The sequence below is a fragment of the Pan paniscus genome, chromosome 12 (assembly GCF_029289425.2).
Source record: "Pan paniscus chromosome 12, NHGRI_mPanPan1-v2.0_pri, whole genome shotgun sequence".
Classification (NCBI taxonomy): domain Eukaryota; kingdom Metazoa; phylum Chordata; class Mammalia; order Primates; family Hominidae; genus Pan; species Pan paniscus.
In genome coordinates this window covers 63,585,764-63,613,497 of record NC_073261.2, presented here as the reverse complement: position 1 = coordinate 63,613,497, position 27,734 = coordinate 63,585,764, and the positions used below count along the sequence as shown (strand labels likewise).

General features: G+C 35.3%; 1 protein-coding gene across 34 annotated transcripts in view; it reads left to right on the top strand.

Annotated features, from left to right (window-relative positions):
- Positions 1–27,734, top strand: part of EHBP1 (EH domain binding protein 1) — a 369,744-nt gene that overhangs the window by 101,029 nt on the left and 240,981 nt on the right. For all 34 annotated transcript variants that reach the window (XM_055108336.2, XM_055108346.2, XM_055108338.2 and 31 more), the window contains exon 5: positions 290–343. In XM_055108336.2, the coding sequence (XP_054964311.1) occupies positions 290–343 (54 nt within the window). The remainder of the gene's footprint in view (positions 1–289; positions 344–27,734) is intronic.

Sequence of the window (27,734 nt, the reverse complement as noted above, 5' to 3'; positions counted from 1 at the left end):
AACTATTGGGTACTAGAATTCGTACCTGGGTGAGAAAATAATCTGTACAACAAACTCCTGTGCCATGAGTTTACCTATGTAACAAACCTGCACATATACCCCAAACCTAAAATATAAGTTAGAAAAATTATAATAAAAATAATGCAAAAGAAAAGAGTAGGCTCTTCTGCCTCTCCATTTTTAAAAGCTAGTAAAAGCTAAAAACAAGGCTATATGTATTTTCTTAATTGGATTTATTGGACTAAAGACATGTATTTCAATTCCATTTCATATTTTGCTTTTGTTACAGGATCCTCATGCGGAAGAATTTGAAGACAAAGAGTGGACATTTGTCATAGAAAATGTAAGCTAATGGCAAATTCCTTCACCTTTCACATTTTCAACTTTATATATGCATTATTAAGGTACATTGGCATTTTGGTGGTAGGAAAAATGTTGCCTTAAGAAAATTAAATAGTGATTTGTAGCTTTTAGAATGTTTTTAATGAAATGATAGCCAGTAACAAAATTATTTGTAAGAAATGCTTTTATTAACACTGTAAGTCTTCAATACTAAATTATATGTATGTTTGTATGTATGCGTGTGTATATGTGTATTATATATATAAAAATATGTGTATATATTCTGTTTGGGGTTTAAGGGCAAGCCCATGTCTTACTCATCTTTTTATCTGTCAGCATCTAGCATAGTGCTTATCACATAGCAGATACTCATCTAAACATGTGTTGGATGGAACCATGAATGACCTTTGAAATCTTTAAAAATAAAGTATGTGGGCCGGGTGTGGTGGCTCATGCCTGTATCCCAGCACTTTGGGAGGCTGAGGTAGGCAGATCACCTGAGATCAGGAGTTTGCGACCGGCCTGGCCAAAGTGGTGAAACCCTGTCTCTACTAAAAATACAGAAAATAGCTGGGCGTCATGGCGGGCATCTGTAGTCTCAGCTACTTGGGAGGCTGAGGCAGGAGAATCGCTGGAACCCGGGAGGCAGAGGTTGCAGTGAGCCGAGATTGTGCCATTTCACTCCAGCCTGGGTGACAAGAGTGAAACTCCATCAAGAAAGAAAGAGAGCAAGAGAGAGAAAGAAGGAAAGAAAAAGAGAGAAAGAGAGAAAGGGAGGAAGGGGGAAAGGAGGAAGGGAGGGAGGGAGGGAGGAAGAAAGAGAAGGAGAGAAAGAGAAGGAAGGAAGGAAGGGCGGGGCTTTAACTGTTTATTTGGGTTGAGAGATCCTAGATTGGTACCTTAATAATCATCTTAAGTTAATTTACATGTTGTGGAATCCCAAGTGACTGGAAGGCATATAGTAGGTATTCAATAAATGTTCATTTACTGGGAATTAAAGAAGACAGCCTATCCAAATATAGTGATTAATAATGTAGGCTTGGAATTCTTGGAAAAATCTGTCAAATAAGGGAGTGGACATAGGATGAAATGGAAAATATGTTAACATTCCTTCTCTCCAAACATTTATTAATATATTAGATTCACAGAAATCTAATGAAAATAATACAGATGACAGGAGTCAGGTAAACCTGATTTCAAGTCCTATCTCTTCTACTTACAAGCTCTGTGATCACTGGGAAATTTCTTAAATTCTCAGTCATACAATTATAGGGTTGCTTGAAGATTAAATAATTTTCAGTGAATATTAGCTTTTACCATTGCCATCATCATCATGACTGTTCATCATGATAATTGTTAAAGTTCTAAAATGTATTTATAACAGGCTTATCACATGCTTTGTGTAATATTCTTCCTTTCTATGCCTGACTTTGGTATGTATCTCAGTGACAAAAGGAATTTTTTGTTTATTCCCTGGCAGTAACTGGGCCATGTTTAGGACTAAAGAGCTGAGAAGTTTGGTAGTGAGATCAGGTCCGTTATAGATTTACTTTCATATTATGAAGTTATGAGATTTCAGAAGGATTGTGAAATTGCTATATTCTTAATGCATGGGAAAGAGCACAGATGCACATGTTATGACCAAAGCATTTGAAATACATTAACTCAAGAGAATACACTAATTTATATACTCTAAATTAGGGCAACTGTCATAAATTATGAACTATATCAAAAGGATGAGTTTATGTAATTAAACCAAAACAAGACAAACAAAACAAAGGAAGTGCTATATTCTCACCTGGAAGATAGACGAGAATGGGGTAGATCTCCCTCTTTAGTTTTCAGGAGGACATTAATTTCTTTCTGCCAATATCAACTCCTGTATAGTGAGATTTGAGAATAATTTTTTTTTCTCTGTCTAGGTGTATTAACTCTTTTTACCTGCTCTGGAAAATCTAGGCCAGTTTTCTGAGATGTGTACAGGACCCCTACTTGCATAAGTAGATTTAACGAGGGAAAAGTTTTATTTCATTCATCTCTGTATCTACCACAATTTTTTTTTCAAACCATACTACCTTTGGGGTAGTAGCTTCTCAATAAATATTTATTGAAGGAGTGAGTGAATGAATGGTATAGTTAAACTCTGTGAACTGTTATAAATCCTGTAAGGATTATTCTTTTTAAGAGAAAAATACCTGTAATCCCAGCACTTTGAGAGGCCAAGGCAGGCAGATTGCCTGAGGTCAGGAGTTCGAGCCCAGTCTGGCCAACATGGTGAAACCCCATCTTTACTAAAAATACAAAACAATTAGTTGGGCTTGGTGGCGTGCGCCTATAATCCCAGCTACTCGGGAGGCTGAGGCAGGAGAATTGCTTGAACCAGGGAGATGGAGGTTGCAGTGAGCCGAGATCGCGCCACTGCACTCCAACCTAGGTGATACAGCAAGACTCCATCTCAAAAAAAAAAAAAAAAAAAAAGAGAGAGAAGAATAACGTGAGTAACATCCATCAACTATACAGAAGAAAATTTGAAAAGTAGACCCTAGAGGCAGTAAAACAGCATGTGAAGGATCCATATGCTGTTACAGTAGGAGCTCTTCTGATCAACTTTATTGAACTTGCATAAGCCAATCTCATGAGATTTGTCTGTATTACCATCTGTGGGATTAAATATTCTTAGGCTGGGCATAGTCTCTCACACCTGTAATCCCAGCACTTTGGGAGGCCAAGGCGGGTGGATCACTTGAGGTCAGGAGTTGGAGACCATTCTGGCCAACATGGTGAAACAGCGTCTCTACTAAAAATACAAAAATTAGCCAGGTATGGTGGTGCATGACTGTAATCCCAGCTACTCAGGAGGCTGAGGCTGAAAAATCACTTAAACCTGGGAGGCAGAGGTTGCAGTGAGCCAAGATCGTGCTACTGCACTCCAGCCTGAGCGACAGAGCAAGACTCTGTCTCAGAAAGAAAAAAAAAAAAAGAGAAAAGAAAGGAAGAAAGAAATGTTCTTAGACATTTTCTTTAAACCAAAATTTGATATAAGTAGACATTGCATGTTTCAAGTATTAGCAGTTTGCTTTACTTGACATAATCTAATGAGAGATTTTTAACCTTTTAAATAGATGATTCAGTATTCATTCATTCAGCACTTAAGTATTCATTGAGCGTGTATTATGTGCTAGATACTGTTCTAGGCATTGGAAATGGTGGTGTATAAAACATATGATTCAAGACCAGCCTGGGCAACACAAAGGAGACTCAGTCTACAAAAAAATAAAAAAAATTAACTGGACGTGGTGGCATATACTTGTGGTCCTGACTGTTCAGGAGGCTGAGGTGGGAGGATTGCTTGAGCCCAGAAGGTCAAGGCTGCAGTGAGCTGTGATCGTGACACCGCACTCCAGCCTGGATGACTAAGTGAAACCCTGTCTCAAACAAAACAAAACAAAAAAAACCAGATAACAAGTTAACAAATCTCTTCGCTGTGTAGTTTACACTCATATGTGTGTGTGTGAGAGAGAGGATAAAAATTACTGTATGAAAGATTTAGTATGTTAGATAAAATAAATACATAATGTATGCTAAATATATAGTAGGTTACATAAATGCTCTATGGAGAAAAAAGGAAGAGGGATAAGGATCCCCCGTCTTTATGATTACATAGTTATAATGAGCCACCTTATTATTTCTAAAGTCTCCAAAAGAGAATTGGGGTATGCTTGTCAAATTTATTTAAAATATATTTTAATAAAAGAGTTGATGAAATGAATATTGTAAGGTATGGGAAAGTTTTAAAATAACCTTGGCATTCTATAGATAAACCTCTCCTAGGTTATAGCTCCCCTCAGTGGTGAATGATGAAATTGACTTTTGCGGATCATCATGTAGCAATAACATGTTACAATGTTATACTTTCCCTTACATTTTAATGTGCTTTCACATTTCATGCAAAAGAATTAGTGAATTTCAAAGAGCTGAAGTTCTTCTCTTTGTCTTGTAAAACCTCGGTTTTGTTAGAAATTCTGTTGGTATATTGTCCTGACACTGAAAAGGTATGCTCTTTGAATGGAATTGTAATACCTTTCTTTTCTTTGCACATTGTGTTACAACCCCACGGTTAATAAAGAAATGTTAAGACTTTAACCGTAATGTCCAGTAGTAGCATTAGTAACAAAGAGTGAAGTTATATTTAATATAAAATATCCCAATAAAACAGAAGTCTCCAAATATATATCACTGTAACAAATTTATTGGACCCTTACTATGTACCAGGTACTATGTATAATAGAATGCTTTATACACGTTATCTCATTTGCTCATTATAATAACTCTGGTGTGAGTCAGATATAACCCTATTTTACAGGTAAAGAAAGTGAGGTTTAGAGAGGTTAAGTAACTTGCCCACAGTTATATAGCTAACAGGTTGGGATTTTATCCAGTCTTGATTTTCTCCAGGGCCTTTGCCCTTAACCTCTACTGCAATAACTAGCTACCTTAATAAGAAAGATGAAAAGAGATCATTTGAAATTGTAGAATCATAGGGAAGCTTTTAATCAGTCTTCTGTAGTGGTAAGCCTGTGAAGAATATATGTATCAGATTAGTGAAGGTAGTCTTTAATTATTGTTTATATACAGTTTAGAAGTTATTTGGGTTAATTATTTCACTACTGTTAGACATTATAAAATGGAATTCTAGAATTTATCAGTCACTAGAATTCTTAATATTTTTTCTCAAGGCAACCTTACTGCTTCTTTGTGCAAATTGACATAATGCTATTTTCATTTTATTGGTTCTCTTGTTTCTGATTTCTCCGTTTTGTCTGAGCTTTCTTCTTTGGACCAGAAACTTTAGAGTTGAAATTTTAGAGGTGGTTCTGCCACTTACTGGCTATGCAACCTTAGATAAGTCATTTAATATTTCACAGCTTCCATGTAGTCATGTATAAAATGATGGTATTAATATCTACTCCACAGGTTATTGAAGATTGGAAATAATGTATGTAAAGCATCTAGCTTGGTAAGGAGTAGCTATTTTTATAATGTTCCTTTCTAGAGGACACAGAAAAATATAAAGGAAAGAAAACTAGATTTCTAAATTTTATTGTTGCAGGATTTTAGTTTTGCCATTCCTTTCTACCACTTACACCTCTCAATGATTTCTAGACTTTACTGTTATCTCAAAGCAATGACAAGGCAACTTGTAACATCTCACTTGGACTAAACTTAAAATATTTTTCTTTTTATCTTTTGATTTAGAATATCTTCCCCTTATAAATTTAATCTAGGATTAAGAACAAGTATTTCTTTTGGATCATTTACAATCCATTTACTTATTAGTGTAGATAAGAATGGATACTATAAAACACTATGTTTCATTTTTATCTACTGTAATAGAATAACATCTGTTCATCCAGACAGTTGACATTGTAGGGTTTTTTAAAAATATGAAGCCACAACAGTTATATTTAGGAAACAAAATTTTTTTTCTCTTCCTGGTGTTTTAGATTACCCAATTAAATCCAGAACCATTACATTTGTAAATTATATCCATAGGTTTTAGTTTCTTGTTTTTACATTTGAGACAAGGTCTTGCTCTGTCACCCAGGCTAGAGTGCAGTGTTGTGATCATGGCTCACTGCAACCTTGAACTCCTGGGCTCAAGCGATCGTCCTGCCTCAGCCTCCCCAGTAGCTGAGACTACAGGTGCACACCATTATACCTGGCTAATTTTCTATTTTGTAGAGATGGAGTCTCCCTTTGTTGACTAGGCTGTTTTGAACCGCTGAGCTCAAGCAGTACTCCCACCTCGGCCTCCCAGAGTGTTGAGATTACAGGCATGAGCTACCACACCCAGCTGGTGTTGGTTTTTAAAATCTAAAAAAATTTATTTTTCTGATTCCACTGTTTTATTTTAATACATTAAAAGCATATTGATGAAAGACACCAATCAGATTGAATCCATTCATTAATTTATTCAACCATTCTGCAATATTTTAATATGGATTTTCTATATGCCCAGACATTTGGTGGTTATTGAAGATACAAAGTCAGTTAAGACATGCAGAATTTTGATTCTGAGATTCATGGTTTTTTCTCCCACATTTTTTTCTGTGAAATTGGGATCATCTTATATCTAGGATGTCCCACAGTTATAACTGGTAGTTTTTTGTTTGTTTGTTTGTTTTGCTTTCTTACTGCTATATAAAATAATGACATATCGTCTTTAAACCAATGATAACTTATATTTGATGACATAAGATAACCTGTCCTCAAGAAGCTTATAAAGTAGTGAAGTGTCAGAGAGGTAAAGAACTGCAAGGAAAAACATAAAAATGTTCGTAGGGTACTACAGGACAGTAATGGAGGGCAGAGTTGGAATAATTCCTGGAGGAAGTGGCTACAGAGTTTAGTCTTGAAGGAAAAAGGAAGTTAGGCAAAAAAGGCATTCTAAGTAGCGGAAAGAAATAGCAAAAGTAACTGAAAGAGGAAAAACAAAACCAACAGAAAACATGAGCTCCCCCATTAAAGATTAATAGACATCTGCTTTTTGTTTTGTAACTGTTAACCCAATGAATGTAATAATAGGCATAAGATTAACTTGGTTCTTCGTCGTCCATGGAGATCAGTGAAGTATCAAAATGTGTTTTCTTGGTGCTACCTATTCACTATCCAGTCTTTCCCACTATTTCTGACTGTGACCCATGAGATAGGAAGTTCGGCTCCTCCAGGGCTCCACTAGTCCCTTTTTTATTGCTGTTTGTTTGATGTTACCTCCGGAAGACTTTTAAGTGAATGGCGATGGGCTAAATTAATTATGTTAATTCCAAGGCAGATGGCTGGACCTGGTAGCACACGCCTGAATCTTAACACTTTGGGAGCCCGAGGTGGAAGTATTGCTTGAGCTCAGGAGTTCAAGACCACCATGGGCAATATAATATAGTGAGACCTTTTCTCTACAAAATGTCAAAAAATAGCTGGGCTATGGTGATGCATGCTTGTAGACCCAACTACTTGGGAGGCTGAGGCAAGAGGATTGGTTGAGCCTGGGAGGTTGAGACTGTAATGAGCTCTCATTGCGCCACTGTACTCCAGCCTGGGCGACAGAGTGAGACCCTGTCAAAAAAAAAAAAAATCCAGTAGTGTAAATGCTTCTCTGCTTTGTTTCTTTTGTTGGATTATGTTGAACAGGATTACTTGCCCAACCAAACTCACCTGACAAGATTATACCAAGAACAGAGATGATATAATAGCTCAAATAATACAATGTAAACAATATAAAATCACAATGTTTCTGACCTTATTAAATTTAAGTTTAAATCCTTCTCCAAAATCAAGTCAATCTCTTGATCTCGCAAAATAACAATTCTGATAAATTACTTCTACTTTTTCTTTCAGAGAAAAAAAGTATATAAATGCTGCTTCGCTCCTTTAGTTGTTTTTTTTTCTGTGTCACCTCAATCAAGGCATCTCACTTCAATGTCTGGGGAAAGACTGGATATCTTTTTCAGAAACTGTAGCTTGCACTTTCTCCTGTAGCTCCAAACTGGGATTATCTTTTCAGCCCCAAGCATTTCAAGAATACATTTCCAAAGGTCTAAAGAGTGTCTAGTGCATATGAGAATACCACATCGCAAACATTAGCAGTACCCCTCTTCCACCATGGAGTCAGTTTATAATCTAACTATCAGTAGAGATGGCTCAGCCTTTTTAGGGTACGGCAGCATTTACCTTAGTATAGTCCTGTTTATAGCATTCCATTTAATGTTCCACCCCCTCTGGAAATGTGGCCCAGTTAACTTACTTGAACCTAATCAAATTTCCACTAGGCAGCATACTCCACTTTTTGTTCTTCTATTAATCCAATAATTAAGAATGGTTTAGTCAGTAATGCCCATTTATCTGTATTTGTTAGTATTATATACTATTTATATATACAGTAAACTTTTATTTTTCCTGTAGTTCATTCAACTTTGTGTGGAGGGAAACCAGTCCTTTCCTTACCCTATTGACTGCAGTTTCATCAAGGAAGAAAGTGAATTCTCTCACTCTTGCTGAATGGCAAGAAAATTCATGTGCTTATGGCTACTTGCTGAGAGAGTATTGTTCTACACAGCACTAACCAGAATACATTTGAATGATAAATCAAAGATCCCTGTATTGTTAGATCTCTTTTAGGCCATTCTTTTGGTATAAACTTCTCAACCATGTTCTTTTCTTACAGTCCCAGAGTCTTAAACCCTTTTGGATTTCTAAATATTTCGGAAATTTGAAAGCAATGTATAGAGGACCTCTGCTCATCTTGTCTTTCATACAAATGTAGCAATTTGGATAAATCTAATCAAGATCCAGTGTTTTATTTTTAGTTTCAACTTAACTTTTTTGGTTATTTTTCAAATATGCACAAAAATAGAAGAAATAATATACTAAACCTCTAAGTACACGTCTCCCGGCTCAATAATCTTCAGTATTTTTTTCAAACTTATTTCATCAATTCTTCTACTTTTCTATTGTTTGCTTTACCAGATTTAAAGTACATTTCAGATATTATATCATTTCTTCTATAAATAATGAAGTCCACTTGAACATCATCAGCTTAAGAACGTGGTTAAGAGTTACTGGCATGTCAGAAAAGGTGACCTACCAGCAAATAATTTTTTTTTAACTTAACTGCCTTTTAGATGATCTCTCTGACCTGTTAGGCTGCACATTCAATATTATCTTGATTCTTAAAAAGTGATATTATTCTTGTTTCTACAAAGAAAAAAAAATTGACTATATAAGAAGCAACAAAGCTTCTCTTATAACCCCCTCAGAATTAAACTCCTGAATTAACAGTAGGAAGCTCATGGTTCAGACAGACTTTTTTAGTCTTTTAATTATCCTGTCAACTTTCTGTTGTATATGATTATGGGAATGATGACTGGCTGTCTGTAAATTAGGCGGGGTATAATAGATATGACTAGGAGTTAAATGAAAAATTTTTAGCTAACTAAATTTTACTTTGGTTGCATTTCAGAGAAATTTCATATATATATATCTCTCCTCCTTAGTTTCCCTTAATGTTAAGTATTTAATGTGCTGTTCTAATTCAGAAATTTTTCAGATTGTGCTTCTAGAGGAAAAATCCCATCTCCTTTATTCTCAAATGATCCTTTAACTTTAAATAAAATAATGGAGAAACTTTTGTTGCACTTAAAAAAAGAGGTATGCCTAAGAATGATCATGCATGCTTTGAGCCTGTCAACTGTACTGTATTTATCTTTGTGTAATGCAAGAAACTCTATGTTAAAATAGTGAACAAAAATTACATGCCAGATAATTTATTTCACATAGCAGTTTAATTTGTGAAATGTCCTAGCTAACACATTTTAAGGGAAAGTTCCATTTTTTAGCAACAGAGCACTGTTTTCATACTATTACAGTGTTCTTGTTTTCTGGTTCTGTTTTTCTGAGTTTTGTCCCTGTTCAGTATTTGGAGATTCATCTTTATTGACATTGATCATACATTACAGATCAAGTACTGCAATAGTATAAAAATTCACAGGATTACTTATTACTCATAATTGCTTATTTATCCAACCAGTATTTAATAAATAGATATCATGTGACAGATACTTGCTACATACGGAGAGTGTAATGGTGAAAAAGGTGTGGTCTCTGACTTCCAGTATCCTACAGTCTGGAGTGGGGAAACAGGCAACCACTATGAAGATTAAGTTTAGGATGTTTTATGTTCCCATATAAAGAGTACTTAATGCAGTCTTGGTGGGTTAGGGGAGGCTTTCTATTGAAAGTGATATATAAATTGAAACCCTAAAAAATAAAGTTTTTACAATCCTTTTTCTGTAACTTCAAAATCCAAAATCTCTACCTAAGATGTTTATAATTTTTTATTTTTTTGGAAATTTGATTCAAATTCATTTGGTGGCAAAACCTGACCTTACCCAAAATGAAGCTATTTGTGGTATTTATTCCACTTAGTGTAAATGTTTATTCATTTTGCTGCAAAAATAATATGTTTGATTATTTAGTCAGACTGCCTCAGACTTCACTGGGAGTGTGCTGTAGTATATATATGGTAAAGGCATTGTATTTCCTTCCTAAAATCCAAATGAGAGATTTCAGATAGGAGATTAAGTACTTTTGATAGTTGTCTGCATTGGATTTGTAGGGTGCTTCAGGTGGCTGGAGCAGCTTGAGCAGAGGTCTGGAGGCAAGAGAGGCTTCTTTGTGCAACAGCATGTCGTTCACTAGATTACTTTCTTTTATATTTCACTTTTTAAAGAGTGGTTGATTTTTCTAGGGTTATAATAACTTAACCATATGTTAAGTTACTTTTCTTTCTAAAATTACTTAGGCCAGTGTGATGTTAACTTTAAGATCTTGCTTCACCTGCCTCTTAAAATAAAAATATGCTATATCAGCTGATCAGTTAATAACTTCATAAATCATAAATGATACTTGATATGTTTTGTTAAAGAAAACAAAGCATTTTCAAATAAAATGAGATATTTCATCTTTATGAAACATTTCTAAAGTGGATGTTATTATAATTTTACTCAGTGAGATTAAGTGACTCGCCCAAGAACACACAGAAAGCAGCTTAGCCTGGCCTCAAACCCATGTCTTCAAACTCTGAAACCCATGCATTTTACCATTTACTCACTCACTCAATCATCAAACATTTATTGTCCTAGGCACTAGATTTAGAGCCTAGTGCTATATTAACTACTATGGAGGATACAAGAGAACACCTCCACTCAGATATTAATTTTGGTTTGAGGGATACGTGTGTGAGACAAGAGTAAGGTGATATGTACTATGGTAAATGTATAATGATAGCTGAAAAGTACAGTAGAGATTAGAGATAGACCAGTTAATATGGACTGAAATTATCAACAATGTTTTAAGTGTAGCTTTTCAGACATGGCTATGTGTATTCCTAGAGGTATCTGACAGTTTCTATCTTTCTGTATTGTAAGTTTTTTTCTCGGATAAAACTAGTAGTAGTTGTATTGGTTTGTTCTCACACTGCTAATAAAGACATACCTGAGACTGGGTAATTTATAATATAAAGAAAAGAGGTTTAATTGACCCACAGTTCCGTATGGCTGGGGAGGCCTCAGGAAACTTACAGTCATAGTGGAAGGCACCTCTTCACAGGGTGGCAGGAGACAGAATGAATGCCAAGCAAAGGGGGTAAGCCCCTTGTAAAACCATCAGATCTCCTGAGAACTCATAAGAACAGTATGGGGGAAACTGCCCCCATAATTCAGTTATCTCCACCTGGTCCTACCCTTGACGTGTGGAGATTATTACAATTCAAGATAAGATTTGGGTGGGGACACAGCCAAACCATATCATTCAGTCCCTGGCCCCTCCCATATCTCATGTCCTCACGTTTCAAAACAAAATCATGCCTTCCCAACAGTCCCCCAAAGTCTTAACTCATTCCAGCATTAACCAAAAGTCTAAGTCCAAAGTTTTATCCGAGACAAGGCAAGTCCCTTCCACCTATGAGCCTGTAAAATTAAAAGCAAGTTAGTTACTTCTCAGATACAATGGGGGTGTGGGCGTTGGGTAAATACACCCATTCCTAATAGGAGAAATTGACCAAAACAAAGGGGATACAGGCCATATGCAAGTCCAAAATCCAACAGGGCAGTCATTAAACCTTAAAGTTCCAAAATGATCTCCTTTGATGCCATATCTCACAGCTAGGTCACGCTGATGCAAGAGGTGGCACTCACAGACTTGGGCAGCTCCACCTCTGTGGCTCTGCAGGGTACAGCCCCCCTCCTGGCTGCTTTCACGGGCTGTCATTTAGTGTCTGTGGCTTTTCCAGGTGCACAGTGCAACCTCTCAGTGGATCTACCATTCTGGAGTCTGAAAGATGGTGGACCTCTTCTCACAGCTCCACTAGGCAGTGCCCCAGTGGAGACTCTGTGTAGGGGCTCCAACCTGACACTTCCCTTCCACACAGCCCTAGCAGAGTTTCCCCATGAGGGCTCTGCCCCTGCAGCAAACTTCTGTCTGGACATCCAGGCCTTTGTATACATCCTCTGAAATCTAGGTGGAGGTTTCTAATCCTGAATTCTTGACTTCTGTGCATTCACAGGCCCAACACCACATAGAAGCTGCCAAGGCTTGGGGCTTGCACCCTCTGAAGCAATGGCTTAAGCTGTATGTTGGCCCCTTTTAGCCCTTGCTCAAGTGGCTGAGACACAGGGCACCAAGTCCCAAGGCTGCACACAGCAGGGGAGCCCTGGACCTGGCTCAGGAAACCATTTTTCCCTTCCAGGCCTCCTGGCCTGTGATGGGAGGGGCTGCGGTGAAGGTCTCTGACATGAACTGGGGACATTTTCCCCATTGTCTTGGTGACTAACATTAGTCTCCTCATTACTTATGCAAATTTCTGCAGTTGGCTTGAATTTCTGCCCAGAAAATGGGGTTTTCTTTTTTATCGCATTGTCAGGCTGTAAATTTTCCAAATGTTTTGCTCTGCTTCCTCCTGAATGCTTTGCTGCTTAGAAATTTCCTCTGCCGGATACCCTAAATCATCTCTTTCAAGTTCAAAGTTCCACAGATCTCTGGGGCAGGATGAATTTAGAAATAAATCAGCCTTAATAACTTTGAAGAATTTCCCCTTTACCCTTAAAATTAGGAAAAATTTAGAAAAGTGGTCAAATGACATGAAATGGATATAAAACTCCTAATTAAATCACTAAAAATCATGATGTATTTACTTTATATTAAATCTCTTCAGCCAAAGCAATTAACAATATATGTTTCCTACCTCTTTTGATATTTTCCAAAGTCACATTTTTTCTTTTCAAACTGAAGAAGAGAAAGATTGAATTTTTTTATAAAGGAGACCATTGTTCTACTTAATTTGGGCCACAGAATGATTGTTTTTTGGATTTCATTATCCTGGGTACTGCGATATTGGATATACATTTACTTCCTAACATTGGGGATATGAATAAGACAAAGTTTCACCTGCATGTAGTTCTCAATCTAGTCAGAGAGGCAGATCTGTAAGCAAATCATCGAAATATAGTGAGGATGCGAAAGAGGCAGGTGGCAGGCCCCTTGAAGACATCCAGGAGTACTCATATCTATCAGGGGCATGGGAAAGGCTTTATGGAGCAGTTGCCACATGAACTTGAAAGACTTTTAAAAGTTCACTCACCAGATAATTGTGTGAAGAGAATGGGGTCTGAGGTAAGCACAGAGGGAATAGCCTTGGTAAAGGCACAGAGATAAAATTGTTACAGCTTTATACCCAAAGTGAGGAGAGTACTAGGGGTTGAAGCTATCAACATGAGCCCTTACTCATCTTGGGTAAGACTATGGATGGCCTTGTGTGCCATACCAAGGAATTTGAACTTTATCCTAGCAGCCTGTGGATCCCAAACTTGGCTGCCTATGAGAATCACTTCTGGACTATTAAAACATATAGATTTGCCCACTGGACCCTCTATGATTCTGATTCATCATTCCAGTAAGCTATCAGGAGGCATGGAAAAGTTTTAAGCAGAGTGATAATATGATCAGATTTGTATTTTTAAATAATCAGTTTTTACCTTTCAAACTTTTTTTTACTGTAGCTGTAAGAAATACATTTTATATTATGATCTAGTACACACATATATGTACCTGTGAACAACTGAAACAAGTCTTACTCTTACAAGTATTGTGGGATGTACTGTGGTATTTTCTGTTCTATTCTGATGTTTTAGAATGCTGTTTGCAAACCGCTTAACTGACTTTGCAACCCATTAAAATGAATTCACCATCCACTAATGGATCATAACCCACAGTTTAAAAAAGATATTTCTATAGAGAATGAATTGAAATGTGCAAAACTGAAGGACTTGAGATCAGATAGGCAATTGATTCAGTTATCCAAGTAACAGATGTCATGGGCCTGAACTAGGACAGTGGCCTTAGCAGGTGCAGACAGAGAAGAGGTGAAAAAGATTCAGAAGTGTGTAGAAGGTAGTGGAATCACTTCTTAGTGACTCATTTCAAGGGCTAAGGGAGGTCAGAGAGTGTAGGGTGACTTCCAGATTTCTAGTTTGAATGTTTAGATAATTTGCTCTTACTCAGTATAGAGAACACAAAGGAAGAATTGGTAGGAGTGGGTTGTGGGGGGGGAAAGATATCCAGAAGGCAGTTGGATATATCAGTGATTTTTTTCCGAGTGAGATTCCTTTAAATTTTATTTTCTTTTTCTTATTAAAATATATATTTTAAGGCCCTGTATTCTCCTTCACCTTTCTTATACAACCTACTTTTTCTTACATTGGTTTCTAGTGTTTTTATGTAGATTGCCCTAAAATATTTTTAAACTTTCTGCTTATGCTGTAAACTACTGTAATACCATTCCAGTCTTTTCCAGGACATATATAACTCCTTGCCCAAATGAAACTTATGAAACTTTTTTTTTTCTTTCTGAACCACATCATCCTTTCCTCATCCATCAGAGGTAGTGATCTCATTTTTCTGACCTTTCTGCATGTTGTTCCATTTTGTATTTCCAGCTTTGTGGGCATTAGTTGTCTACTGCATTCCCGTATGTAACCAACTAAACATTGTTATAAGCAGTGCAGCAATGCTTGCTGGAACTTGATAATTTTCTGCCACTTGTGATTCAGTTAAATAGATCAGATTATAGTCATATTAGGGCTTGGCTGGGCAGTTCTGGCTTTGAAATCTCTCATGCAGTTGTAGTCTGAGGGGTGGTTGGGGTAGAACATGAGGGGAGGAAGGACTGGAGCCCATGAGATGGACCCTGGCATTTCATGTGGTATCAAGGCCTCTCCATTTCCTCTCTTTCAGTGGGTTAGTGTGGATTTTTTTCAAGGCAGTTGGACTACTTTCATGGCAGCTAAAGACTTCAAGAATGACTATTCTAGCTCTCCCAGTGTAAGTTGCATCACCTTCTTGACCTAGCCTTGCCACATAGTGTTACTTCATCATTTTATGTTAGCTATAAGCCAATCACAAACCTGCCGTGGTTCAAAGGGGAGGGGAATTAGACTCTACCTCTTGATGGGGAAGTGGTAAGGCTCTAGAAGAAAATGTGGGATGAGAAATATTTTTGTAGGCAATCTGCAATAGCTATGTAGAAAATATATCAATGTCATCATACAGATTTTTAGTTTTGCCTGGAGTTTGCTACTGTGTTCGTACTGCACCTTGAATCTTTTAAAGACTAAGTTAGCTTTTATGATTTAATTTTTCACATCTTGTTTAATTTCTGAACTTGGATAATTTGCTTTCTCTGCAGCAGAATTAAGTATATAGTTATGAAGATGCTTTAAGCCTATGTGTTAGGTTTCCCTGGTACAGGACAGTTGCAGGCAGCAGCAGTTTGGCCAGCTCTGCAGAGTGGGCAATTTTGAATTGCATGTTATCTTGTGTGTTTTCTAAGAGCAGTTCTTGATTCCTGTCTTCAAAACTCTAAGGGACCCCTGTAGCCTGTTGAGTAGACTGTTGAAAGTTTTAAATAACTGAAAATACGTTCTCACTTTAACTGCTATGTTCCTTGTTAGACCGCAGGCATGGCTGTATGACATAAACCAAATATTACTGGCTGTATTTCATAGCCTTGCAAGTTTTCATTAGCAATAGGAAATGAATCTGACAAGACGCTGTCTTTCTTTAAGTATGTGCACTATTATTGCTTATTTTCAGAAATAAGCTCCTATCAGTATAGTCATGATTTTTGACTGATAAAGTTTAGTTCCCAGTTCTGCTGCCGTGCTTGAATTATACTTAATAAATATCATTTGATAATCTGCTGGCATAAATACTAATTTTAACAATGGTTCTAAAGTTATATTTTATAAATATACTATGCAGGAAAAGAAATCCCTGAGGATAGAAAATACAAAACAACAATTAATATGGATACTCCTGTTGCCCCTCCTGCACCACCCCACACTGCACCGCTGCCCCCCCCACCCCCTTGCTCCATTAATGTGTTCTTTCATAGAGGCGTGGCAAGTTTGTCTATATTGAAGAAAGCCTATCTGGAATAGTCATTTAGTGTAATGCTGTTTAGAGTATTATAACCACTTGATGGCACCCTTTGATTTGGTACAAACCTCATTAGCCATAGCACAGTGCAGCATAGTAGTTGTAATGGAATAACACATAAGAACTAAAGACTGCAAGGTATCTGGTTAATGTAGAGATGAAATGAATGCAATAGCAAGGCTAAGCTTTCCTGACCCTTCATGAGAGAATAGATGAAAAAAGGAAGAATAAGCTATTGTGCCAAAGGGAGATGATGAAATTCAAGATCCACACACATAATCTCTGGCTCAGCCTCTGAAATGTTAATCCCTGGGTAGAATTATTTGAGCTATAGATTGCAATTTATCATCAAAATGGCACTGTGTCAAACAATACTTTTTATATGTGTGATGTTTAGAACTATCCAATTTTAATATAAAATGGTTCACAGAGCACTGGCTAATATTTAAGTAGCAACTCTTTAAGGTTGTGATTTGGGGGAATGGAGTAGGATGGTTTCTTTACATCAAAATATGAATTGTGTTTTAGATAGAAGGCTTTGGGAGAATTTTTTTCTTTTTCTCAGTGACAGTTTATTTTTAATGCCAGGAAAAGGGATTTTTAAAGAATGCCTCTTTTAAATTAAGTGGTTTAGAATTGTTTTCTTTCATAGACAAATGATGTTTTTGTAATTATACAATAATTCTGTAATTTTTTCTAACATTGCTTAAAAATATGCTAGCTGATGAAATGTTATATATTTAAAGGTTTATGTGGTCTTTCCTATTCCAATATAAAATATTTGTATGTTTTCTCTTATTTAAATCACCCAACTTCTGCCCACTAGGGAGTGGAGTCATAATTCGTATGTGTTGTGATGTTTTTTCCCTTAAAACCAAATTCTTCCAATTAAAAGAACTAAACTTTGATAGTATAGGTGGAGGGGTGGGTATTGCATATGTCTATTAATCTGTCACTCTGAGTAATACTCATGTTATGGACTTTTCCTATGTACCAAAAAGAAACCCTGTTGTTATTTTCTAGAAAATTAGGAAACTTAAAATAACCCTGTTTCTGGAATCTAGAAGCTTGAAATTCCAGTTTAACTATATATTTTTCCTTTAAACTTTATCATACTAATTTATAAGAGGCTTTTTTTTGCCTCCTTTCACTTAAGAAAAGCAATTATTTTCTGTTATTACTAAGAAATTATTTTACTTAATTTTGTTTTTATATTCTTCTTACCTGTTTCTGAAGGTTTACCAATAAGCTTGATCTTTAACAGAAACCTATATTTAATTTACACCTAATAGATCATACCATTCCAGTACCTTCATTACTAATTGCAGATGTTGAAGGCATGCTGTGACCCTGTTAGATGTATTAGATGCTGTAGCACAAATCTATGAAACGCCACTCATCTGTGCAAGAATAATTCTGTGTTACCGTATTTTAGCTCTGGTGGGAAAAATATTTGATTTACTGGTGGTAGGGAACATGAGAGGAGTCACTGTGAAAAACATATGTCCTGTGAAAATGTCTTGTCTTTGGCAGCTGTCTTCTTTTAGTGATCATGAAGAGTTAAACCTTAGATCCAGAGTCACACCTATGGAGACTAGAAGTTGTGCATGTTTGAGATATTGCTGGCCCTTTATAATACCCAGTCATCAAGAACAGATAGTATGGAGTAGTCTTTTGGCTGTTGCCATTAATAAGAGTGCTCTATGAGACTGCATAGCCATTTCAAATTGTTTTTGGAGGCAAAGGGTTCAGAATGTACATTAGGAAGACACAAACATATATATATGTAGTAGAAAAAGACCTTGGAATTCCTAACTTGGTAAAGTATTACAAAGTTGCTTCATCTATTTACGTAATTACATCTGCTGACGTTTTAATTTAAATGCCACCTAGAAAGTTGATAGAGTTAAGTTTAGCTGAGTGTTTTAAAAATGTGACTTTCTCAACTATGTAACACTTCTCCACCCACCCACCCACCAAAAGGCCTACTCCCTGCTTTCTGTTTCTGAGGACAGAATGTTATAAAGGACGGTTAGTGCCTCAAACGTGCACAACCTCTGATCTTCAGAGGTCTGGCTCTGGATTTAATTCTTAACTCTTCATGATCACTTAAAGATGACAGCTGCCAAAGTCAAGATTTCAGTAACCTTTTAAGTAAGCCTCCTGGTTCCACACTGAGTGCCAATGCATACATCTTCCAACCCACTGCACTGGCAGTCTCATACCCAATGCTGAATACAGTGTTCCAGCCTGGTGCCTTTCAGCACACACAAAACTGATCAATGTCCAATTTTATCCAACCACCCACACTAAATATGAAACCTCGTGATGCTGTCACAGATGCCTGCAGGGTAGCACTCCTGCAAATTTTAAAAAACATGAGATTGTTAAAACAACTAGGAAAAACCCCTTTCTGATGCCAGTTACCTAAAACTTACTTGTTTTTGAAGTAGCACCTTTAGTTTGCTATATGATGTCAGCGAATATAATTTGTTGAGAAAAATGTTTCTTACACATTGTTTTCCCACATCCTCCTAGTTTTATAGGCCTTATTAAGTAGTTTCAGTGAGCCAGTCTTTGAAATAAAGCCCAGGTGAATATTTATGTTTCCACTGTAGCAGCAGCATGCATTCTTGATGATTGACCTTTACCCTGACATAATGTCGTCTTGTGACATTGAATGAAATAAATGAAGAAACTAGTCCTTGGCTTGATTTGTATTGGCAGAAGAAAGCAAACAGAGTGGTTTGTCAGGTTGCTAAAAACGTCAAAATACAGTTCTGGGACAATTTCTAACACAAAGGTTTTTTGTTGTTTGTTTTGTTTTGTTTTTTAAATAATGTGTGGGTGATTGGATGTTCTTTGAAAAAAGCACGCATTTGAAAGGAAATTGAATTCCAGCAGTACCTGTATCAGATAATAATAGGAAGTAAATTGTTTCCCTTTATTTGAAGTTGCATTTTATTAGTCAGATGCTTGTTGGTGGCATGTTTAAACATTAAACATTTAGAGAACTGCACAGCTTTACAGAAAATAGTGTTACTTTATATAAGGATTATGTATTATTAAAAGAAATAAGGCTCTATTCCTATAAACACTTGTTGTGTTGTAACTTTAGTAATCATTAATTTTAAATAATTTTAGTTTCTACATGTAAGTTATACACGGTATAACAGAACTCCATTTGAAAAGTAAGGTCTAAAATATTTTTGTGTAATTCTCTTGTTACTTTATAGATTTTGGCTTTGCAGACAAGTTGACTATTTCCACAAGAGGTACCCATCAATGAAATATCCTGTTTTGTAGATGTTAGTGTTTATACCATTATTAAATGAGTACAACCCTATTCAATTATTGTCTCTTGTGTTTTATCTTGAAAGCATTGCTTTCAGGCAGTTAATCTATTTCAAATTAGTGTTGTAATATTTTTGTTGTTTTAAGTTATAACTCACTATTATGTTATTCCATAACCTTAAAACCTAGTTTCCCAATGTAGATGTGGGTTTCTGGATTAAAATAATCAAATCACAGAAATTTAGAGCTAGAAGAAAACTTAGAAATCATAAAATTCTCCTTGCTCATTTTCAGATAAGGAAACTAAGATATCATCTGGTAACTAGCCCAAAGTCATATTGCTAATGAGTGGTAAACTATTCATTTTCATTCATTTTCTTCACTCCCAGACTGAGGTTCTATATACCAACTTTAAGTAGCACAAGTATGTGATAACATGCTTTTAAATGTTTGCTTTTTATACCTCTTCAAATAGTTTTAGAAAAATTGAATTTTTTAAAGAAAAAAACCATTTGTAATGAAAGGTTTTTAAGATAAACATCAGTTTTACTGAGGTAGATAATTTGATAGTATTTAAAGAAAATAAGACCAAAACAGCCAGCAGCCATATCTGGATTATTCATTTAAGTTCAATGCATGTGATTCCCTGCTTCAGATCATGTGCTGCATATACTAGCTACATTTTAAAATCTAAAATCCCACTTAATCATAGACTTTGCTAATATTTTTGGAAAATACATTTTTGAATAATATAAGAACATTTTAGTTTCATTTTAAAAGATGGTTATTATGAAGTTTTAAATTCTGTAATCGAGTGAAAAATATCTGACGTTAAAAGTTTTAAAAATAAAAAATAGGTTATGATGTCAAGTTTGTTAGGTAACAAAGTTTGATTAAACTTTCCAAGAGAAAAATTTTAATGATGTTTTAAATACCTGTAAGAGGCCACTTTAAGTTTTCTTTATAGAATGATTATAATATATAGTTTTATATTTACAAATTAGTAAAATAAGGAAGTGTAGCAATATAATTTAGTCAAGAATACTGCCCAAATGTTATTTAGTAATATTTATAATGGTAGTTTAGATATCTAGAGATTGCTTTAAAACAGGGTTATTTTTAATGTTAATGTATAAATTTCCATCCTGGCCAAAAAATAACACTCAGCAGCAATACTTGTTCTCTTCATATTGCTAATTAATTAGAAGTTTGCTCATAAAGTGTTTCAGAATTTCTGAATACAGTTGTGTTATACTCAGCCTTCTTGCCATCCAGATACAACATTAGACACTTTGTTATATATAGGTTAAACTTGGATTAATATTGGTTTACAAGTACTACTTACAGTTCATTATTTCAGACCTCTGCATCTACTTTTAAGGTATGTCAGTTGCTACAGTTAATTAAAGTACTACATATGCTGCTGTCTAAGCCAATTTAAATAGTAGGGCATGTATTTCCAGTTATGTGAGCTACAGAATGATGGTACTATAACATGAGATCTCCCCCTCTAAGCCAGTAATGTTCTACAGTCCAGATATATTAGTGCCTTTCTTTTCTCTTCTTTTTAAATAGGTGCTTCTTGTGGAGCAGGGCTAACTGCTAGGCAGTGAGCCCAGAGTCAGATGTATTAGTGGTTCATATTCTCGTTTTCAAAACATCTTGTCTTTTTTGTTTAGTTTTGGAATGGCAGAAATCTAACTACATAATTGATTTCTGCACTTAGAAGAATGCTTTACAAATAGTAGATCCTCAATGATGTTTGATAAACGAACTCATCACTTATTTATATACTATATTTATGGATTTTTTAAAAATTTGACCTTACTGAGCTATTTAATTTTTCATGTGATAGTCTTGTATCTCTGCTAATTTTAGGCTGCTACTTAAAGTTTGAAAGGGTGTGTCTTTTTGTACACTCAAACAATACCCAGCAAGATGCTATGTGTTTATAAATACCCCAATAAATGGGTGTGTATCCAATTGATTTCACTCTCAGTATACTTAGAGTGAGACATTTAAGTGCTGCTTACCTACAGTGTTATTAGTTTTATGACTGAAGAAGACATCTATTGTAACAGATTCTGTGAATTAGATGTCAGGAATAGTATGCAAATAAAATTGATAGGTTTTTTTTTTTGTTCTTTAGACTTATTTTTTATTAGCACTTAGTGTATCTTTAAAAATTTTAATATTTATTACACAGCCAACATAATGACAATGCTACGTATATTAAAAAGGAAAATTATCTATAATTCCATCATATCAATAAATTGATTTTAATTTAGCATTTTTCTTTTGAACATATACATGTTGTATAATTTTTTTAGGGTGCTATTTGTTTGCATTTAGGGTAGATTAAGTTCATAAATTCATTAATGTTATTACATTTCTTATTTTAAAAGATGCCTTATGCCTAGGTCATATGAGTGCTTTTAGAACTGATATTTTTGGATAGGTATAAAAGATCAATGTGTTTATTAACTAAACATATCCACAATGATTGACTTTTTTTCAACCACTCACAAAACTGCTTTGCAGGTGTGAGCTTTGAGGGGACCTCCATTTCCGCTGCAGTGACTCTCACTTTGGAATTTACTCCAGCGACAGCTTGAACTAGTGAAAATCTATAGGGCTTTGGATTATTATACAAAACCCATCATTCACCCAGTCTTTTGCAATGGTCATGTTGATTCAAGGACAGTTTTTGTGACTAGGTTCAGAGTTGAGTTTGGAAGTAGATTTCAGTGCATATATGTCAACAAGTAGATCATATAAAATGAAAGTGATGACTAGGGGTGTGTGTGGTAAAAATGAAATAAAGTTGAAGGGAACCACCTGGGATTGCTCAATTTAATTTGGTGGAATGGTCTTATTACCTTTCAGGATATTAAAAAGAATAAGTCTAAATTGGCAGTGATTCTTATTTTGTAAATAATAGCTCTATGCTGCATATGATCTACGAAATAAAGAAAAGAGAAATGGAAAACACTAAGTGTCTTTATTCTCCAATGGGGGAAAATACAAGAGAGGTATAATTTAACTCCAATAGAAATAAACAATGGTTGCCAAACGTGTTAAGAAGGAGGAAAAATAAGAGGAAAAGGAATCTGTTTTTATGTCAGAGGAACTATCTGTGAAGTTAAGGCCTGGATTTGAAGTCTTACTTGATATAGTTTTGTACACAAGTCTTAGAATGTCCAGATCATATGTGGCCAGTATTTCTTATCTTTGCTCCCCTAATTTCCATCCTTTGTTTAACTCTTTCTTTATAAGTTGTTGTCTTTGCAATTTAAGAATAAAACAGAGAGCTGAGAACTGACTTCAAATCCAGCCTTTTCTTCTCTTTTCTTTAGTGGCTGGTTTCTAAATAATCCACAGCATTTTCCCCTATAAATCTTTATTTTTCTTCACTCCACTCTGTGTTGGTGGACATGATTAGTGAAAATCTACTCAAAAGTCAGTCACAATATGGTTAAATTATATTCCTGGTTTTGACTGCCTGCACCCTTAAATCAAAATAGGTGTTGTGAGAAACAAAATTGCTACAACTAGTATTTCTTGGTAGCTTGATAAATAGTTTTATTTAGAAAAGTGATTTTATAAAAATTATGAAAAGATAGAATAGACAGCATTTTACATTTCTCACTAACTCTTCTTATGTATTCATATATTAAGTAAACTTTTCTTCAAACTGAATATTGTTTTTAATCATTGTACATGTGGAAAGTAAAAACACTTTAAGTGACTATGTGTCAGATTAAATTTGGGTACTACTTTCAAATACCCTAAATTTGAGGAACTCCTTTTGCAATATAACTTTTTATTCTGATTGCTCAAAATTTATGTTTTTTTAAAAAGTCTCTATATTTAAAAATTAGATAAAATAATCATGTTTGCTTATACCATATTTACTATTGAATCTTCTTTAAACTTTTTATCATCTTACTGAAATTAAAATACTAAACAGATAAGTCACAAAGCCTATTTTTGGATAAAGAGAGAAAGGTATTCAGCATTTTTCTAGTTTCTAAAAAGGTGGAAAAACTCTACACTTCAAACTACTTAAATGTTTTTATTGTTTGTGAGCCTAAAACATGTATAAACCCTTTCTTTTACCACATGTGTATTTAAATAAGCAACACTTCATATCTTCTCCATATAAAGTGAAATATTTCCTTAACACTAACACAAGTTGGTTCTCAGCCAAACCAAATAGAAGAATGAATGCTTTGTTAATCATTCGTAACTAATGTGTGTATACACAGAAAAAAAAAATCAAATCTGTTTTTGACATGAATCTTTTGATGGAATTAGCAAAAGAAAAAAAAAGGAACTTTTTAGCACAGGTCAAGCCTCTTTTAATTTATGAGCATAAAAGTTATTTTTAAAAAATCAATACAGGCACATGGTAACAAATCCAACAGTATGGAAAAACTCGTAAGGAAAATTAACATTCTCCTGCCTCTTCCTTCCTCCCTCCATCTTACCCCATTGTGGTAGTCTCTTAATTGCTTCAGATTCTAGTTCTTCAGTGGTTTCATCCATGGTTCTAGTTTTATATATTAATAATATGATTGTACTATATTGCATAATTATTTCATGATTTATCAACTTAGGCAACATTTATTGAATCTCCTATTCAGATTGTACATGGGTGGCTGGGAGCATTTCAGAAATTTAAGTAGGTATTCTCTGCTTATTCCCTCAGTCCAACTCCTTTCTCCATAAGGTTCTTAAGGCATCAGTACAGTATAGTTCCACTGTACCCACCACTGTTCCCACTACCTCTAAAACTGGCTTTACTCTCATGCTCTTCACTGTCTATGCTTGCTCTCTGATTCCTTTCCATTTTTTCCCTTGTTAATAATATTTGCCTCTTTTTGTATTAAAATTGAATAAATCATAGATTAAAGTTAGGGAACATGTATATTTTTCCTTTTAAAAATATACAAAATGCATTTTAAAAAACATGTATAGCCCAAAGTAATTGTATTTTGTTTTGTTTTAATTTTCCCCCTGTGGGTCAATGTTCCTGGATTTCCTGCCCTTCCTTAATAGATAATAGCCTGAAGAAAAAAATTTTGACTTGAAAAAACTGAAAAGGCAATCATAGTATAAATTGGACTTGATTTTATGCTCTAAGATTGTAACATTGTTCTCACAGAACTCTTTAATATGAAGAGAAATAATAAATTTTGTAATGTCAGACTTTTCTACCCTTCTGCCCCTTCTGCTTGGTTCAGCTGGTCCTTTCTATTCTTTTCCTAATAAACCTCTTCAATATAATTTGTCCTTGCCCACCATCTTTTGCTAGGAGATAATTCCAATTTAAAATGGTAATCAGGATAAAAATGGAGCTTGGCATTTAATTTTAGGACTTTACTTTTACTAGAATACATCAATTACTTCTAGAGATTCCTGTACTGACTTCAGTCCTTTTTACAGAGCTTGTTTGGGACTCTGCCTAGAAATATGCATAAAACTGTGTGACCCTGCCTAAGTCTTCCTTTTCAGCATTTTATGAATTACCTTTGTTAATTTATGTTACTGACAAAATTGATTGCACCTCTATGGTTAAGTCAGAATTTCTGCCTTCAAAATAGGGGTATTAGATTGTGGATCAAGATGACTAGGTTATCATCAAATAGGTCACCTTTTAATACACAATAAGAGCTGACTAGTAATGTTTTATACCTTCCTTTTTTCATTTAACCATATACATGGATACTTTTTAAGAATGCAAGAAATACACTCTAAAAGTTTTACTGTGTCTTAATTCTTTCCACACATAAAACGTGATTTTTATTGTTAAGATTTTAAAATGTAAAATTTTAATCATGAATGCATCCTGGTTTATTCAAAGTTCCAATGCAGCTTAATACTTTGACTTCCATAGCATATACCATTTACAAAACACTTCCATGTATTTAATGGCACTGGATTCTCTCAAAAACCCTATAAATAAGGCCTGTGGATTGTGTGTTGTTCATTAATGGTTTAATGAAGTTTAAATTTTTATCTTAAACACCTCTTTCCATGACTTCTGACTTTTTTTTTTTTTTTTTTTTTTTTTTAATTTCTAAGACCAAACAGAGGCAGATCTTTTTCTTTGTCTCCTAAGTTCTCCCTCCTCCGTAGGCCCCCTCTCTGGAAACACACACACATATACACTGTTTTAAAACCCAATGAATAAAAGTACAGTGGTTTTATCTTCCGTAGCTCCCGTGAAACTTTGGAGCCCTATGAAAGGATCCTATTCTATTGTTATAAAGAGACAAGCATTTGGGAAAACCTTACTAAATTATTTCTTTTTTGTCCTATCCTGTGAACATATCCTGACTGGTAAAATATGAACATGTAGACATCAAATACAAATTTGTTTGTTTTTTTTTTTAAATGTTCAAATACTGCTTACAGTTCTGACTCTTAGCTATGCATGGCTTTTGTGTCAGATTACTTTGCGTGCAGCAACCTGGTGGTAGTTGTTGTTGCTTGTATTATAATTTGAGCACCAACAGCGTACTGGATGCCACACTAGACACATCCCAGCCCCACGGGCACCAGTTGATTGGCAGAAAGCTACTCCCATAGAGTGGTAATAATTGCAGAAAAGCAAAAGGAACTGAAATGAAATTTTTATCAATAGTTAACCTGAAATAACCCTTGCTAGATAATGTTCTCCAAGTAAAAGTCTATTTAAGGCTTTAGTTCTCAAAGATACTGCCTGTTGGTGTACTTATCTTTGCTACTGTGTTAATGAATAAATAAAAATATGCCAATCAAGTGTACTGCTACAGTATGTGAAGAGCCAAGTTCATTGTACACTTCAACACAACCTTTTTTACTTAATAGGCAAACTTTTGCCTGTTAATTGTGGATGGAGGATACCCAGGCATGAGCTCTTTTGGGCCTGCATCTATCTTTTTTAAAAAACAAAAAACAAAAAAACAAAAATACAAAACTGTAAATGAAAACAGTAGTAGAACTGTTGATAGGATTTGAATTCCTATAGCTATCTATGCCTTGATAAACTTAAAGCATGTTTAAACTTTCTGGGTCTAAGTTTCCTTCTTCATCTGTAAACAGGGGTAATAGTACCAGCCTTAACTATTTAACAAGGTGTCAATGCAGATCAAATAAACAAGAGTATCAAACTAGGTAACTAAACAAATGATAAAAATGGCCATTAACTTTCTAAGTGCTGTAAGATCAAATGGAGTGAAAATAGATCATTTTTTAAAATAAGGCATATCTGGAATATATGGAAATAGGGAGGGAAATATAAGTAGAATTGAAAGATAATTTTTGTTTCACAGAAAAATAAAGGCCGGGTGTGGTGGCTCACGCCTGTAATCCTAGCACGTTGGGAGGCCGAGGGAGGCGGATCACTTAACGTCAGGAGTTTGAGACTAACCTGGCAATTGTGGTGAAACCCCCGTCTCTACTAAAAATACAAAAATTAGCTGAGAGTGGTGGCACATGCCTTTAATCCCAACTGCTCGGGAGGCTGAAGCACGAGAATCGCTTGAACCCAAGGGGCAGAGGTTGCAGTGAGCTGGGGTTACGACACAGCACTCCAGCCTTGGTGACAGAGTGAGACTCCGTCAAAAAAAAAAAAAGAAAGAAATATCTGTAGAAATCTCAATTCTCTTTTTCTGTAGACTGTTAGATACAGTCAGTTGTCTGCCTCTTTAGAGACTAGTATACTAGCTGTGGTGGTTTAAGAGTGTAGGCTCTGGACATTTCCTACCTGTGTGATTCTGAGAAAGTCGATGAACTTGGCTTTTACCTCAATTTACGTATCTATAAAATGAAGATAACAATACACCTATTTCATGGAATTTTTGTGCATTAACATGTGCTTAGAACAGCGCCAGACACATGGTAAATTGTCATTGTAATTTGTGTTTTTTTTTATCTGACTTAAGCAGTAGCTAGAGTTATAGAAATTCATGCTATAGGAAGGCCGGGAGCGGTGGCTCAAGCCTGTAATCCCAGCACTTTGGGAGGCCGAGGTGGGCGGATCGCGAGGTCAGGGGTTCAAGACC